At 42.2% G+C, this 17,013-nt stretch overlaps 1 protein-coding gene across 35 annotated transcripts in view; it reads left to right on the forward strand.

The window, feature by feature from the left end:
• Nucleotides 1–1,853: 1,853 nt before the first annotated feature.
• The window catches only part of fmt (phosphatase 6 regulatory subunit 1-like protein fmt), a 253,522-nt gene continuing 238,362 nt past the window's right edge, over nt 1,854–17,013 (forward strand). For 28 of the 35 annotated variants that reach the window (XM_067081630.1, XM_067081689.1, XM_067081709.1 and 25 more), the window contains exons 1-2: nt 1,894–2,159; nt 12,593–12,660. In XM_067081630.1, the coding sequence (XP_066937731.1) occupies nt 12,601–12,660 (60 nt within the window). In that variant the 5' untranslated portion in view covers nt 1,894–2,159; nt 12,593–12,600. Of the gene's footprint in view, nt 2,317–12,592; nt 12,661–17,013 lie in introns of all 35 variants that reach the window. The other 7 variants (XM_067081658.1, XM_067081718.1, XM_067081808.1 and 4 more) reach the window with 4 other exon arrangements.

Consider the following 17,013-nt stretch of genomic DNA (forward strand, 5'->3'; position numbering starts at 1 on the left):
TTTTTTATATATCTTTTCCACATTAGTGACCCCCTGCCAGACTGACTGATCAGTTTTAGCAGAAATCTAAAACATGGACATAGAACGCTTGGTGATGACTCAAATTAGTTATTATTAAATTCTAAAGATGATTCTGACTTGGTCTCGACCGGTAATGGTCTGTAAAATGAGAGTCAACGAATTTAGGTGGCTATTATTATTATTATTATTATTATTATTATTATTATTATTAGATCATGTCAAGATTAGCGAATCCAACATCTCCAAGTCAAGAACAGCGAACCCAATGATCCCCATGTAAAGAATGGCCAACCCTTTCCGGTCCGAACTCCAATTCCACATAAGGATTTGTACTAAACACGGCGAAACAGTGATTCACCTACACTGTTTCGCCGTGTTTAGTACTAGGCCCCTGGGGTTGTCAAATGTATTTCGCCTTGTTTAGTACTAGCCCCTGGCGGATCAAATGTCTTGTACTGAATTATTCCCACGTAAAGAATAACGAACCTAATAACCCTCTTGTAAAGAATAGCGAACTCTGATGCGAGTGGGTTCGCTAATCTTGACATGATCCTTATTATTATTATTATTATTATTATTATTATTATTATTATTATTATTATTATTTATTTAATTTGTTGTTGTTGTTATTTGTTGTTGTTGTTGTTGTTGTTGTTGTTGTAGTCAAAAGATGAACTTTGTTCCTGTGGAACAAACCCAGAAGGGCTATTGACTTGAAATTCAAGCTTCCAAAGAACAAGGTGTTCATTTGAAAGAGGTAACAGGAGGTATAGGAAATACAGAAAGAAGAGATCACTTATTAGAAAAGAAAAAAAATGAATGAGAAAATTAATAAATAAATAGATAAAAATGTTACTGCATCATAAAATACAAGGAGAATTGCTTTAGGGTAGTATTGCATTGCATCTTCTTTTAAACTTTCGAGGTTCCAATTGCACAAGATCCTCAGGGAGACTCTTCTACAATCCAACGGTGTGAGGAATACTTCTGAAACTGAGAAGTTCGGCAGCGAGGCACATCTACTGCATAATGGTGCTGCTGTACATTGCAAATCTAGTCACTCTCGGCAGGAAAAGGGGACCAGGAATCAATTGTCAATGTGAAAGAAATGTGTTGAAAAACTGACAAACAACAGACTACCAGTCGTGGTCCAAGTCATAACTACTGATGTTAGGGAACAGACTTACCACCGCGAACCAGTCCGTCTCAAAGAGATAAATCTCGGGGGAGGCAGACATCCATACCGGAGAATAGTATTCTGGTAAAGGAACGACAAATGATATAAAACAAGTTGCATTAATAAAGGATGTTGGCAGCACTGTCATTTAATTGGATATCTGACGCGTGTACTATTTCCTGAGGGTCACAAAAATTAAGCAGTTCAATGGTTCAGCGGTTCTAACTTTAAACACTAAGTCACCCCATACTTTTGAACTCTGCTTTTGAATGTTACTTGGCCGGGGGAATGTAGTAAAACATTTTACCATTGGAACGATATTTAAGCTAAGGTTTCTCGGTCTAATTTTTAAACAATGGACATTTTAATCACTGTCAAATTATTTAATGCCATCGTCAGAACGTAAATTATCACGGGTAAATTGTTATGGAGGGAATATGACATCACGTCAATTTTTGATTTGTCCGGGTACAATCGAGGTTCTAGCAAGAAATTCAAGTGTTTCAACGATACGTTTATTATACTGACTATTTAAGAATGACACAAAAAGAGCAGATATGAAGCTAAAACAGCACAAACTGAATAATAGTATTAATATATATTAAAAAATTTAAAAATTAATAAATAGATATCATGGTTTTAGCATTTGAAAATTAATGCATCATGAAACGAATCGCGTATAGCCCAGAATAAACAGTACCTGATTACAATCAAGCAAATACTGGAACGACGTCCTATTGTGCTGCGCCATTTTGCATTTCTGCAGAAGAGTCTGTTTGTTTTGAGATAAATTCCCTTATTCAGTGCATCCGGGTGTCGTGGTAGTGAACTTAAGTGTGAGACATAATATGCCTGCGATTGTTCCATCAATAATTGCAGTTTGATTTGGCAAGGAGAGGTAAATTGATCGTGTTGGGAACTGCCTTTGGCAAGTGATTATGACCTACGGTGACACTTCGAGGTAGGCTGAACCCAGTTACAGTATATTTCGTCAAGCCGCATAAACCGTATCATTTCCTTAATGATCTTAGCATAGTCTTGTAGTATAGCGACGAGAATTTTTCGGTTCAGTTAGTGATTTAAGGATCGTGGTTTAACACGTCTTGTGGAAACCACGGGTAGGAGGATAGGTAGCCAGTGCCCTTACCTACCGTAGATTTTGTTCACGGCAGGTGTAGGGCGAGGTATCGTAGTAGGTTTATTTTCTTTTTTTCTTTTTCTTTTTGTAATTGTTATACGCCGCCAGCATGAAAGCGATCTAAGACGCTTCCTAACCAAACCTTTCCTATACCTACTAACCTTAGGCCAACTTTCGGCGCCGTGGCCCGTGCAGCCCTTCGTAGAATAATGGAGTGTGCCTAAAACATACAAAAAGATTTGTTATAGTTGGGGTACATCATGACCAAACCTTCCCTTAACTCAGCCTTGACCTTGGGTACTCTGCCCTGACATGGGTGGGGTTTTCCCAATACCCTAGCAAATCTTGGTAGATCCAAGTAATAAATACACGGCGGGTAGGCTACTTAGTGAGAAATGGCAGTTTCTTATAGTATTCTGGTTGCTTATTTACAATTTAACGTTATTTTTGGGGGGTCAAATGTAATTAACCTGTAATTAACCCCTGAAGTCCACCCAACAAGGGGTTGCCATACACGATCTTCACAAGACAGAGCACGGGTACGTCTGTTTGGAATGGTTCATATCCCGTCCGGCAAGTGCAATAACTTGTTAATGTAGGGTTACTGCCCCCCAAGCCAGTACTAAATGACAGTGAAGGGACATTCCATTTGACTGACAACAAACACATGCACTGCCAGTATCAGAAGTCCAAAAAATGTAGAAAAGGTAAAAACAGGCTAATACTTAGAATTACCCAAATATTTACTTAGGCTAGTACCATGACCACTCCCACGAGTGACATATTTAATGCCAGCCCCTTGGGAAAGAATGGCAAAGTATGGATAAAAGATGGTCAATATCTCAGTAACAGTAAACTTGCAATAAAGTATGATTTTCTTAGTGAGCATATTAAGGAGATTTAAGAGCACAGCATAAAAACTCTAATATTGAGTTGCATTCAAGTAAAATTATCCCCCCAACACCTGTAGTGTGATGATGTGCATAGCAGCATGATGCTTTTGGTATTTGCACAGGTGCTAACCTGGTTTGGGTTACTGCACATGCATGTTTTTTTTTTTTTTATATAATTGACCAATCATATGCTCCAGTTTAAACTTGATCCAGCCCAAACAATCACAGGCCTCGGATTTGGGTTGCTTTGTCGACCTTTTTCAGAATTCATCCATATGATTTTCACCTGGGATCATAATGGATCTCTGCCTCTGTTGCAACCTTACTTTCGTTGATATTACTCTTATAACCAGGGATCATGAGTTAACTTAAATTTTTGACCAGGCACAAACTTTTAAATTCAACTTATAAATGCCCTAGTTGCTTTAATGTGCTCCATCAAATAAATATAACAGGTTCTGATTGGGTGATTGTTCAGCACTATTACCCAATTTTATCGCATTCTAGGGTTAAGGAAGAGTTATGAAGAGTTATCAAAGTAACTTTTTAACTGAGCATGATAGGAACTGTCTTGCACCCTTACACTGAAACACAAGCATTTTCAATATGATACACATGGAAGTTAGTGTAAATTAAAAAAAAACATCCTGTAGGCTATAGGTCTAGGCTTCTAGACTGTGCAGCTCAAGGTTATACATAGTAAAATCAAAGAAATGGGCCAGTGTAGGACTAAATGAGAAATAATTAGCAATGATAATTTTACTGGGATTTTTTTATACACGTTAAAGAAAAGAGAATAGGTTTTCTCTATTCTGTAAGCCACTGTTCTATGTTCATTATGTTTCTGAACTCATATTAGGTGTAAATCTTCATCAATCCCCTTTTTTCTTGATTTCCTGGACCTTCCTGATGGTCTTTGTCCTGCTGTTTCCAAATTTACTGTTTTACATAAGCAACTGTTGTTCATCCCTTTTCTTCTCATATTTAAGCCATCTTATTTCCATTTTTGAGATCTGTCTTTTTTCCAGCCTCTTGATACCACATTGCCCTCAGTTCTTTATTTATTACGATCTTCCCACCTTACTCCGGCTTGAAATGTTAGTATTATCTGGTCACACTTTTTTCAGAAAATCTATTCTCCTTTTTAGTGCCAGTGGTTCTTCTGTACAGAGCAGTACAGGCCTTATGTTATTGAGGTAATTTATGGCTTTGGTCACAGTACAGAAGCATAGGGGGTGTGGAGTTAGGCTTCTTACCTTAGGCTTTTGATGGACTTTGATATCAACATTAAACCTGGTGACATAAAAATTCAACTAAATAGCGTAACTTGGCAGCACCATTATTGATGATATTGACAAGATTATTTGCCAGAGAACCCAAAATCATGAGGACTACTGTCAGGGCTTTTTCTGTAGTCTTTTTACAGAAGACTATCAGAGACAGTCATTGATCTCCACCATCTGAGTGATTTCATTCATCAAACTCTGTTCCATATGTTGTGTGTGACTTACATGATGGAGGGTGACTTCATGCTGTTGATAGATCTGAGGGATGCATATTTCCAAGTAATCATCCATTGGGACTTGGAGGTACCTCAGCTTCATCTGCAACAGACAGTCTGTCAATCAGAGCACTTTAGGCAATCTACTTATGTAGTGGTGCTCTGGTGAGTGTTCACAGGGGTGTCAGTTGGGGGCCATTTACTCTGGATCTGTTTGTTACAGGCTCCCCCTGAGATGTACAGTAATTACTCTGGAAATGGATTGACTTCCCAGATCACAGTGAAAAGGGAAAATCCAGTCTCCTATCCAGACAATAGATGAAGTACATTGAACAGGGAACTAAAGACAGTAACTTCTGCAATCTGGCAGAGGGATGTGAGATTGGTAGGGCCCAAAGTCAGAGTGAACTATGTCTGTACTCTCACTTGAGGAAAACTTAACCTGTGCAGGCATGGCTAAAACATATATTAAGAATACCCCTAGACCAGGCCAAGTTTAAGGTTTTCCAATTTAGAAAAAATCAATGGAAAGAGGAAGATATGCAAATGCACATGGTATAAGAAAAAACATTTTTAAAATTTTCTGTACCCTCCACGGGAAGTTGAAAGTGAATGCAGTAGTACAGTTTGTTCCAACGCGATATACAAACTGTCGGTCCTTTACATTAGGAATTACTTTCAGCATAGGCTGGAAGCAGCCATTAAACTCTTGAGCAAGGTGGTTAGGCAGTAACTACCTCCAGGTAGGCGGGAATACCCGCCTGCCCAGATGTAAACATTCCAGTTTGCTTTTGGCCGTCATGCTTTGCAGATGTGGTTTCGGATCTTTTTGCCTGACTGTCGTTAAACTCTTATTATCCCGGTGGGATCTTTCTGTATTTTTGTGTATATATTATGTTTGTTTGATATTTATTAATACAAACCCACAATTTGTGATAACCTTGCATAAGACAGCCATTGTTCCCCTGTGCTGTGTCTTGGGTTTGACGGCCAAGGGCGTATTTAGAGAAGTGTAACTAAGTGGTAATGCTTCTCTTCCAGTAGTCCTTTATTTAGATACTGAAGGCGTTCCCCTGTACATTCGGAGATATTAGATTGGGACGTAATATCTTCGCTCCCCTACATTGATCGGGACATAAGAATTTGCTTCCCATTCTGGGCTCCCATCCTCCGTGTACAAGTGGCATGACTAGACTACTTCCTTCCTACTTGTGCTGGGTGTTGTTTTCGCCGCCTGCACTTAGAGTTGCAGTTGGGGGGAGGTTGCGCCCTTGGTGGCCTTCCCTCCTTCCTTCTCCCTCCCTGTAGATTCTTCTTTATCTCCTTCGGTAGAGATCTCTCTCCTTTGCCCTCTTCGCTCGCTCATCGGGTGAAGACCATGAGGAGGGGCAGGGGGGCCACGGGCAGTTGGGCGACCTCTTCTAGGGGCCTCCTCTTGCTGCGCAGGGCAGTATCCTCGTAGCAAGACGAGTCTCCCTCTACTAATCATCTTTGCTTTTTCTTTCAGGTTAACAGTGAGCATCGCAGACATAGCAGTAGTTGGCTGGATATCTCGGGGATATCTTGCATGATGGAGTCCCGATGTTCATTCATTGTTGCTTCGGGACAGACCACAGTACCTGGTTGGAATGACAGTTCCACGTCAGGATTGTTCAGACTCTATTCCTGCTGATGTGGATCGATCGCTGTCATTGCTGGCCTTCATGTATGCCGTGGCACTGCCTCTGGCGTATCTGTGGCCCATCTGCTCCTGCTATTTCGTGTTATGCTCCTGTTAACTTGATGACAGTCTCTGGGCGGCTCTTCCTGGTCTCCTGCCGCAGCAGCCCTGATCATTCCTGTCACTGCTGGTGACTTTCATGTAACGTTCCTGGCCGATGCTGTCAACCATTTCCTGCCTTCAGCGAACCGTTTCCATGGCTCCTGCACTCAGCAGAAGTTGTTGGAGTGAAGATGAAGGAAGTCACCCTGAAGTGATGTCCGTGCCTGTTGCTTCTGGTGGGCGTGCTCCTGGTGATGGTGCTGCTTCCGTTGTGTTCCTGCCTAGCTGCCCTGGAGGTAACAATGTTTTGTGTCCACCAGCCTGTAGAAGATGTCAGAGTGAAGGTGAAGGAAGCTTTCCTGTGAAAGTAGCCACCTAGTTCTTCAACTTATCTTCAATTTCGTCTTCTGCTGCCTCTTCCCTTCCTCTCCCAAGGTCCAAGGGGGTCCCGGAATCCAGACAGACCTCCGATGGCCGAAGGAGAGGAAGGCTGCTTCTTTACCCTTGATCAATGCCCTTGGACGTCTAGGGACTGCCTCCTTCCGAGGAGGCAGTGGATCTCTCGTTGGCTCTTCCAGACCTTCGGGTTAGGAAACCGATTCGCATATCCCTGGATTTTGTGCTTCGGGAGCCGCAGGCGTGCGGACCTCGGTTTGCGATCCCATTCCCAGTCCTAGAGGTTCTGCCTCTAAGACGGGTGCTGCTTCAGGTGCTTGTTCGCGAGCCGCTCTGAGTGCTCGAGATTCTGTGGAATATCGAGTATCCCGATCTGGTTTGGAGAGTTCTCTCTCTGGCCCAGTTCGGGAGCAGTGCAAGAAAAAGGGCTGAGGCACCCATGTGTCTCAGCTCTTCCTGCCAGCATCACAAGTGCTTACCAGTGCTCGGTCGGGTTCCCAGTCTGGGGTCTTGATCCTGTCGGTTTGAACACCAGAAGAAGCAGGGAAGAGATTCCCTTCGGGAGTCCAGTGGGACTTATAAGGGACTGAGTCTCTTCCGGGAGAAAAGTTTCTCCTGTGGGGTGTGGAGTTTTGGGGGCCACGAAAGCGCGGCCTCTCGAGGCCATGCCCTCGTTGCCAGTCTTGGAAGTCGGCGTCTAAGGCTGGTTCCGTGCGTTGCTCTTTTCGATTTCTTAGGAAACCGAAAGCGGCCGCTCCCAATTTTTGAGTCTCGTGGGTTGCTCGAATTCTGTGAATCACGAACGCTCTCCTGACGAGAGGCACAGGACGGGAGAAAGTGCCAAGACACCCAGGTGTCTGGGTGCCAAGACGCCAGGTGTTGCTGAGACACCGGGTGTCTCAATACTGCCCACCAGCTGCTTCGGTTGCTTGGCCGGGTTTCATCCTTGTGTCTTGAACCTTAGGGTTCGAACATGTAGGATAGCAGACACAGAATTCCCCTTTGAACTTTTTTCTTGAAGGGCCACAGCCTCGAAGGAGTTTAGAGTTTGGGAAACTACAGTAGCACTAGTTCACGTCAGACAAGTTCCTCCCTGTCTAGTGCCAGTTGTGTTTGAGCGATTGCCTCGGCTTGCCCGCCCCGCCCAGCCCCTGGTTGCGCTTGCGAGACTGGCTCGGTTCTGCTTAGCTCGCCCCGCCTGCCTCCCAGTCCACCACATACCACCCAGTCAGATCATGTTCGTGTGGTCAGCTAGTTTCGGTGTGTCTCAGCTCGGCCCCACTTGGTTTTTCCGAATCAGGTTGTCGACTCTGATCGAGTGAGCTTTCTGCTTTTCCCAGGAAAGTGCTTTGCCGTGGCACAAGCACTCTTTTTCCCTTGTGTGGCAGTAATATCCTTCGGTTGATTATCGTTCATGGCCCGCCTCTCTTGCTGGTCTTACTGGCAGGACAGGTAGGCGTACTCTTTCTCCTGACCTATTCTCTTTCCCTCTCGGTTGTTCCGAGAGGCGCAAGACGGACAGAGAGTTCGGCTGCCTGGCGTGCTTTGGGTGTCAGTCCCCCGATTCCCTCGTAGTACAACCAGGTAGCCGAGTCGGGTTTCATGGGATCTGTCAAGGTCTCTCTCCATGGGGAGAGGTACAGGAGTTTCACTCTTCAGGAATAGCAAGTGTCTTCCTCTTCAAGTTGCGCTCTCTCTCTCTCTCTCTTTTTTTTTTTTTTTTTTTTTTGGGAGAACTTGGCCTGAATTTGTTGGCACGAGATCCCCAGGACAGGAGCGCAGCTCTCCCAGTGAATAATCTTCATCACTCGTAACCCTTGCACTTCCTGAGGGGCCGAGATTGTCAGGGATGGCCGCGGTCCTGGCTTCCAAGAGCATTCTTGTCCAGATGAATTCTTTTCTTCGGACTAGGAGTTCATTCAGGTCGAGACACCAAGCTTCTCCCCTGCCTCGACAGAATACGAATTCGTCTTGCCTCGAAGGGTCTTGCCGACTGCAGTTCTGTGGGCAATTCTGGTGCTAAGAAGGACTTTGTCCCAGTTCGGATCTCCGGTTTCGTAGGTCTCGAGTTGGCTCGATCCTTAGGAATGAACCTTTACTTGGTTCTACTTTTCTCTTTCAGAGATTTACCAGATACCTTGGTAATCAAGGTTCGTACCAGGGCACTGCCTTGTCCTTTGGACAGTGGCCAAGACCTTGGGGCCTTAGTCATCTTGGCTCGACCTTGAATTCAAGCCAGCCCCCCTCAACTCCTAAGAAGTCCTAGGTTTCGGAGAAGATTGCGGAACACAGAGCCCTCTTGTTCCCTTCTAGGAAAGTGCACATAATTGTGTCTCTTTCCACCCTCTTTTCCATAAGGAAGGAGGGCGGAAGGGAAGAGAGAAAGAAGTATTGACCGGGAATTTCTCCTGCTGATGCCTGGATGAAATGATACTTATCAAGTCTCTGGAACTGGCAGCGTCATTGCCGAGACCTGGGAATGGATTCGTTCAGGAGAAGTATGTATTTTCCTTAGGTCTCGGCAATTCTTTTCATCAAACTTCCATCCTACTTCCTCTCCCGTGCTCCCAGTTTGGGAAATGCCACCCCGGCCAGAGATAATTGTCTCGGTATCCTGCCATCTTGCAGAAGCTTCCCCATGGTGGAGAATGGAGGTCTGCTTCCATTCCTCCATCCTTCTTTCCTCTTCGAAGTATGAGGAAAGAAGGCTAATGCTTGATTGAAGGAACCTTCGAATGTGCTTGCATATTCCCCCCACATCGTGTGTCTACTTACAGATTCACCGATTGAGGAGTAGGCGCACACTGGTAAGACCTTGTCTTGAAGGTGTGGGACCGAGACAATTAGTACCTTCTCATCACCATCCTAGCCCCAAGGCAGCCTTTTGGCCTTCCAAGAATTCAAAATGAGTTTTCTACACTCACTGGTTTCGTTGAACAACAAAACCACTGTAGTGGCATTTGTTGACAAACAAGAGGGAATGGTTTTTGCCTTCTGTTTCATCTGTCGACATTTGCAGGTACTTGATTGTTCTGTAGCACACTCGACAGCTCAATAGCCAGATGCGTTCCTGATGGGGATGTATTGGTAGGCGAGTTTGGCCTCGGGTTTGAGTGATCGGGACGGAATGTGCTGCTCACTCTTTTCTTCACGAAGATTCACAAAGAGTGCTCGACTGAGAAACCCCCTACCATCTTTCTGTTGCTTCCCTACACAACAAGTTGGTAGTTTTTCTTGCTTCTCTGTACCAGACCCAGTGGCTGCTAGGGTGAGGCCTGCTGTCTTTTTGGGAAAAAATCGATATCTATGTTTTTCCCTCCGTATTTGTCTGTTTCGCTAGGGGTTCGCAAGCATTGCTCACCCCGAGTTACAGACAAATGCTGAAAGACTTCGCCTTTCGCCTGACCTGATAGCCGAGGCACCAAGAAGAGTTCTGCTAGACCCAACTTCCCATAGCAGCTACACAAGAAGCAGTTCTTCAGGCAGTACATCCCTGTGTTTTCAGGACTGAGAGACCTTCCAGCTTTCCTTGCAAGCACAGGCTTTCTTGCCAAGTGGCAATGGATATAGCTGGATACCTCTTGAATTCCTCTGCAACACTGTCCCAGGGACTGGATCCGTCTTTGCTGTTGGGTGTCGCTGACGGAACTTCTTCTCAGGTCAGAGTTGCTCTTCACATCTGGACTTCCTCGTCTTCTCTGCCGAGGGTTGCTTCTCTCCCTTTCATTTGTGAAGAACGTAGGCCCTTGCGACCTAGTCTTCTATCTGAAGTAGCCTTCTTCTCCTCAGTTGAAACTTAGCTACAGACAAGAAGCTTCTTCAGTTGTGCCGTCCCAGGGAACTGTTCCCAGGGTGGCATACGACTCTCGTTTAGGGTTCCTGTCCCGTGCTCTGCATGTGCCCTTATGAGAGTCATCGGATAGAGATGTGCCCTCTTAGGACCATCTCTCATCTTGTTCCAGCCTTGGCGTAGAAGATGGGAGAACAGGGATGGGGATCAATACCTCGAATCTTTCTCGGATGTCGTAGGTGGACTCTGAATCCATCGGCATCTATTGTCGGGTTCGAGTCCTTCTTGTTCCCCTCCTCCTTGGACTTTGTGTCGATGATCCAGATCATTTGTTACCTTGTCCTATTAGGGAGCTATGGTGCTTTCTGAAAAGGCTCAACATTCCTAACCTGGATGTCGTCGACCTATTCACTAGTACTCTCTCTCTCTCCCAAAGAAGAAGTGTCTAAGGACACATCTTTCTCCAGACTTCGTGAAGCGATCGAAGGAGGTACTCGGCAGCTGGCAACGACGATACTGTTACTTTCCACCCGAGAGCTCACAAAGTCAATGGCTTGGTCCATTCCTCGCATTCCGGAAGTTTCTGTCAGTCTGGAAGCAAGATGTGAGACCACACTCTTGTTTTCCTGTGGTCTTGCCCACAGGCCCTTGGAACCTTTTTTCTTTGGCCCTGTGATGGCTGCTCAACAAGTTGTGTTTTCTTACCCAGCTCCTTCAAGAGGACTAGTAGCATCTCGCCTAAGGTGTTGGTTCTGGAAGTGAGAAGGATACCAAGAGTGACTGGCCTCTCTTCCTCCTCCTTCCCCGTCCTCCTGCTTCTCCTCCTTTGGGATGAGAATAGGACTCTAACCAATAGTTGCTGGATCTGGCGCTGATGCAGTAAGACCACACATCGAGCACCCGTTTTATTTTCTTGTAGAATCATAGAAGCAATTCCACTCCTTCCTCTAGCAAGGGGAGGAAAGAGAGACTGGCAATAAGGGAAACCTTATCATAGGTTTTCCTTATTGCCCCTAACTATAGATTCTTCCCAGCCTATTTTGTAGGACTTACTTTTCCTCACTCATTCGAAAAGGTGTAGTATCTGACATTTGATCTTGCAGTTCATACACTCTGATCAATATGTCAGAGGCTTGGTACTCTTCCTCGCTCTTTCGACCAGGAGGAGCAGCCCAGGTGTGCAGAACTCCAGTCAGTTCAAGAGACTCACTCAGATTCCTCCCTCCAACCAGTGAGTCTTCCTAATGTAAAGGACCAATGGTTTGTATAACATGTTGGAACAAATCACAATTTTTGAAAGTAAATTGTATTTTTCCTAACTATACAAACCTGAGGTCCTTTACATTACATATTATGCCTGTCTCATGCCACCCCTCAATCTGAACCTGGACTGAAAGGCAAACTGGAATGTTTACATCCGGGCAGTCGGGGATTCCTGCCTACCTGACGGTAGTTACTGCCCAACCACCTTGTTCAAGAGTTTAACAGCCGTGTCCAGCTTTGCCATAAGTAATTCCTTATTGTAAAGGACCTCAGGTTTGTATAGTTAGAAAAAATACAATTTTCAAAAATTGTGGTTTTATTTTACTCTGTTCACTGCTTTGGCCCCAGTTTAATCTGTGGTTGCTCACCTAGATTCCTAAGATGTCTTGAACTTTTAAGTGTTGTTTTATGGAAAGGGGATGCCACTCCCATAACTTCAACTAGTATTTTTTAGGTTTTTTAAATTTAACCTTCATAAGCTTTATTTTAAAACAGTTTAAATCATGCAGGCTTTACTGAATAGAATGTACCTTGCTGCTTCTCCTGGTAATACCTTGTTTCAGAAGCAAATTTTATTTAAGTTTGTGTAAACTGTATTGTAGCATTAATTTTATGACATATGTTAAATAAAATATTTTTCTTATTTTCTAGGTGAAACAATGTTCTGGAAATACAATTTTGGTTCTTCGGCCCACATAGAAACACTCTTACAGAAGGACGTAAGTAGCCTGTTTATTTGACAACAGATTAATGTTCTTGTTTTGTCTTGAATGGCTTTTGAGGATAAACACTGATCATTTTCATTAAAGTGCAAATTCAGTTGTGTTACAGTACAGTATATGGGAATATGCTGGAAAAGAGATGGAACCGAGCAAAAATAGAATTGATAGATCCTCTAGCTTGTCAGAATCTTCAACATTTTCACTACATAGTTTTTAAATTTTAAAAATTGTAATTTACTAAATACTTTACAGTTAATTTTTTTTTTTTTTTTTTTTTTTCAAGAACAAACCCTTTGAGCCATTCTTATGAAAATTGAGAATGTTAACTCATTGGTCATTAAACATTTGTTTTTTTTTTCACATTAACGTTTCCCTAGTAGGTGGTGGCTCCAGAGAAAAAATGAGTCAACATTCAGTAATAAATTCTTGCTGTCCTTTTAACTGGTTAATTGGGGGTGGACCCCTGGTGTAGAAAACTTCCACAGCAAAAAGTGTTTCTTACACCTACACGTCAGTTACTAGCAGCACGTCAAAAGTTTCTTGCACACTGTGCCAGTCATGTTTTATCTTTGTCACACACCTGCACTTCCTGGATATCATGGCCCCTCATTTCCTCTGCCTCTTTCATGTCATCTTTATGATTTTTTCTAGGTCATCTTGTCTGATGTTATCATAATACTTATAAAAACATTTTTTACTAACTAATTGTCCAATCTTCCACATGACCAGACTTTAAAACTACAGAAATACCCTGAACTTGCGTGATTCGAGTTGCACGAATTCACAGACATGTAAATTTTGTATTGGAACCTAAATAATTGTCATACACAAGTTTTTCACAGACATGCGAACATTTGCGAATACTGAGAAACCCCGCAATAGTGTTTATATTTAATTTTTTATGTTATAAGTTTTCAAGCTTTTATGTGTAAATTAAATAACATTAAATAATTAAAGTAATAATTTCTCTCTCTCTCTCTCTCTCTCTCTCTCTCTCTCTCTCTCTCTCTCTCTCTCTTACTGAGATGAGAGAATTTTTATGGTACATGTATATGGTTATTTGTTTTGTATAATAAATATTTTACCTAATAATAAGTACTAATTTTCAAACATTGATAGTAATAATAGTAATAGTAATAATAATAATAGTTGATAGTAATAATAATAATAGTAATAATAATAATAATATAACTGTAATTACAAAATTCGTATGTGATACGTATTTCAAACAAACAAATGCCTTTCCCACATCTTTTGTTTGAAGCTCGAAGACAAAGCTGTCAGACATGTCGAATTAATATGACAAGAAGGCAGAGTGTTGCTGATTAGAGGGTCAAAGGTTTCTCTCTCTCTCTCTCTTCTCTCTCTCTCTCTCTCTCTCTCTCTCTCTCTCTCTCTCTCTCTCTCTGTGTCCGTAATAATTCATAAAAAATTTCACTCTCTTAAGTAAGGACAACTGTTATTTTTCTCTTTCTCTCTCTCTCACGTTCATAGTTAGCACAGCCTATGTATTACTGTTTTTCTGTATGTCTTTAACTGTACAGTAGATAATTTCTCTCTCTCTCTCTCTCTCTCTCTCTCTCTCTCTGTATGTGTATATATATATATATATAGTAAACCCCCGTATTCGCGGATTTCTCTGTGGAACGTTTATACCCATTATTCGCGGAAAATTCGCCCATTTGCGGTATTTTTCACTGAGAAATCTTCACTAATTATTGTATTTTCTTATAATTTTCATGACTAAATGTACTTTTTATGATTAAAACTACTGAAATACTCAGGTATAAGCATTTTTAGGGGGTTTTTTGTGTTCAAACTATCAAAATAGGCAGTTCTAAGTGTTTTTAGAGGGGTTTTAAGTATTTGCAGATTTTAGCTATTCACGAGGGTGTGCGGTACGCATCCCCTGCGAATACGGGGTGTTGACTGTATATATGTATATATATATGTGTGTGTGTGTTTCCCAGTCGAGCGGAAATTTCATTGCTTACCTGTTACTACAAAGTCGAGACGTCCCATCTATTGGTAGCATTGATAGTGACCACATCAAAAGGCTACTGGTAGTGCATATCTGTACCTACTCACTCTCTCTCTCTCTCTCTCTCTCTCTCTCTCTCTCTCTCTCTCTCTCTCTCTCTCTCTCTCTCTCAGGTCTACAGTGAAACAAGCTTTACCCAAAATAATTTATTTGACAGAGTCTAACATAACTATATTGCAAGAAACAAGAGACGAAATAAAATGGAATACTGTATTAAAGTTCCCAAAAGACCTATCATATTAGTCTATCATATTTTAACTAATTAATGTCTTTACACTGTAACTCGCAATAGGTCCAAATAAGTCAAAGTCCAGTAAATTCCCAATGAGTACATCTTCAACCTCTTTATCAGCGAAACATCTGAAGTCAAATCCCTTATTACCAAAATGCATAAAAATAAAGATATAGGAATTCCTCCCATGTTACATATAAAGTACACACAATACAATAAATGCCTAAAAAAAAAAAGATACTGTATAAATGAAAAAAAGCAATCTACACTTTGGGAAATTAAACGTGGTTCCTACCTCCAAACAGCAATGTTCACAGGCTTAATCGATAAATCTTGAACCACAGACTCTTCACTGAAGACTTTTAATAGTGTTCAGTGTTGGTCCTTGAGTGATCATTTTTCCCATAACTAATCCCTTCACACCCTGGGACTCCACCCAAAAGAAATGCACATACACACATTTACACCGGAACTGGGACATATCAGGCGAACACACTCACAAAGTCATGTGACAAGTTCCCATGTCTTGAGAATACCTGACATAACAGTTTTACTTAATTAGGAAATGCGTCAGGTAACAGCTAAACATCCTCTCAAGGATTTTTAGAAAGTTTTCCTCCACACTTGTTAATTAAACATCTACTCTTTATTGTAATTCATGACATACTTGTGACCTATAAGGTTTTCAGATGCTCGGCCACCGAAAGAAATGCTGCCCCCAGCACTGGGGAAATAACAAATTGCTTAATTTCAGATTTGTGCAGATGGACAGCCACGCCCCCTGGCAGGCTGATCTTCAGGTGAGGTTTACTCACACAATATTTTTGTGCACAGTAAATACCCCACTTTGCGAAGAGTATGTTAGCAAAGGCCCCAATCACCAATAAAATAGCAATGAGGAGGTACTGATTCTGCATGAGGAAAGGTTCATCTTCCAGCATTGAAAGTGGTGGAATTGTGGCGATCACTCCCTAAAGGTGGCACTGAAATAGCCTTTGATGTTCCCCCCCATGAAGATGCCACATGAAGATACAGTAGTAGAGTTGAAGATGCATGAAGATATATTTGCCCCAGAACTTGAAACCTGGCATGACCAGTCTACACTTATCAAATATGGGATCCTCGTGAAAAATGTATCAGATGAATTATGGCATTGGATGGAACTTTACCCAGCCCCAGAACACCGCGTGAGTCTTAAAGAGGCCATCTTGTACTCATGTTGGAATGTTAAAGTCAGTCCAAAGAATCTGGTTTGTATAACATCATCTCACATCCTAATAGTCCAGCATTAATAGGCGTAAAGGTGCTGCATCGCAAATATATCTATCGCAGACAAACACATCTGACTTATAGTTAACAGCGGTTGAAACTGGTCCCCCAGGTACATCGTCTCACTCACTATCGCCTGTTGCTGACATTAAAACCATAGGAATGAAAGCTGTATGATATAACTATGAAACAATTTCAAATTTACTAACTGGAATGCCTAGCCACCCCTATCAAATTTTCCTTTTAAAATACCATAATACTGATACAGATTCTCCACAGTAAAAATTACCTGAGAACCATTGGGTATGCTGGGCATTCATTAAAGTCGATTCTAAAGACCGAGAGATAAAATATCTCCAAATTTCCTTTGGAAGTGGCACCACACCGCCTTAACCTGTATTTGAATTTCTGATAATACAGATTCTGCTTCTTTCTCAATATTCAACAAGATAGTTTGATAAGAAGACAAAGCTATCATAACATCTAAGTCTCCCCCCACCCTATCAGCTGTGACCAATAACCCATTTAAAGATGTCCTTAATGTCTCAAAACCCTCTTGTAATTTCTCATTACTATTGTAAAATCATCAAAGTTTTACCCTGGTTAGCTAATTCTGCCGATACCTGTTCAGTTCTCACCAAATTAGCAGTTGACATAACGGCTCCAATTAACAATGGCGCAGCCTTCCTACTCCTTCTAGAAGAGACCTGAGAAGTTGCAGAACCTAAATTTGGAGGCCATGTTAAAGTCGTCTTAATCATATCCTGAACCCCAACAGCTGTAGCATTAACCCTTTAACGCCAAACCC

Source organism: Macrobrachium rosenbergii, chromosome 3 (assembly GCF_040412425.1).
Source record: "Macrobrachium rosenbergii isolate ZJJX-2024 chromosome 3, ASM4041242v1, whole genome shotgun sequence".
Taxonomy (NCBI): domain Eukaryota; kingdom Metazoa; phylum Arthropoda; class Malacostraca; order Decapoda; family Palaemonidae; genus Macrobrachium; species Macrobrachium rosenbergii.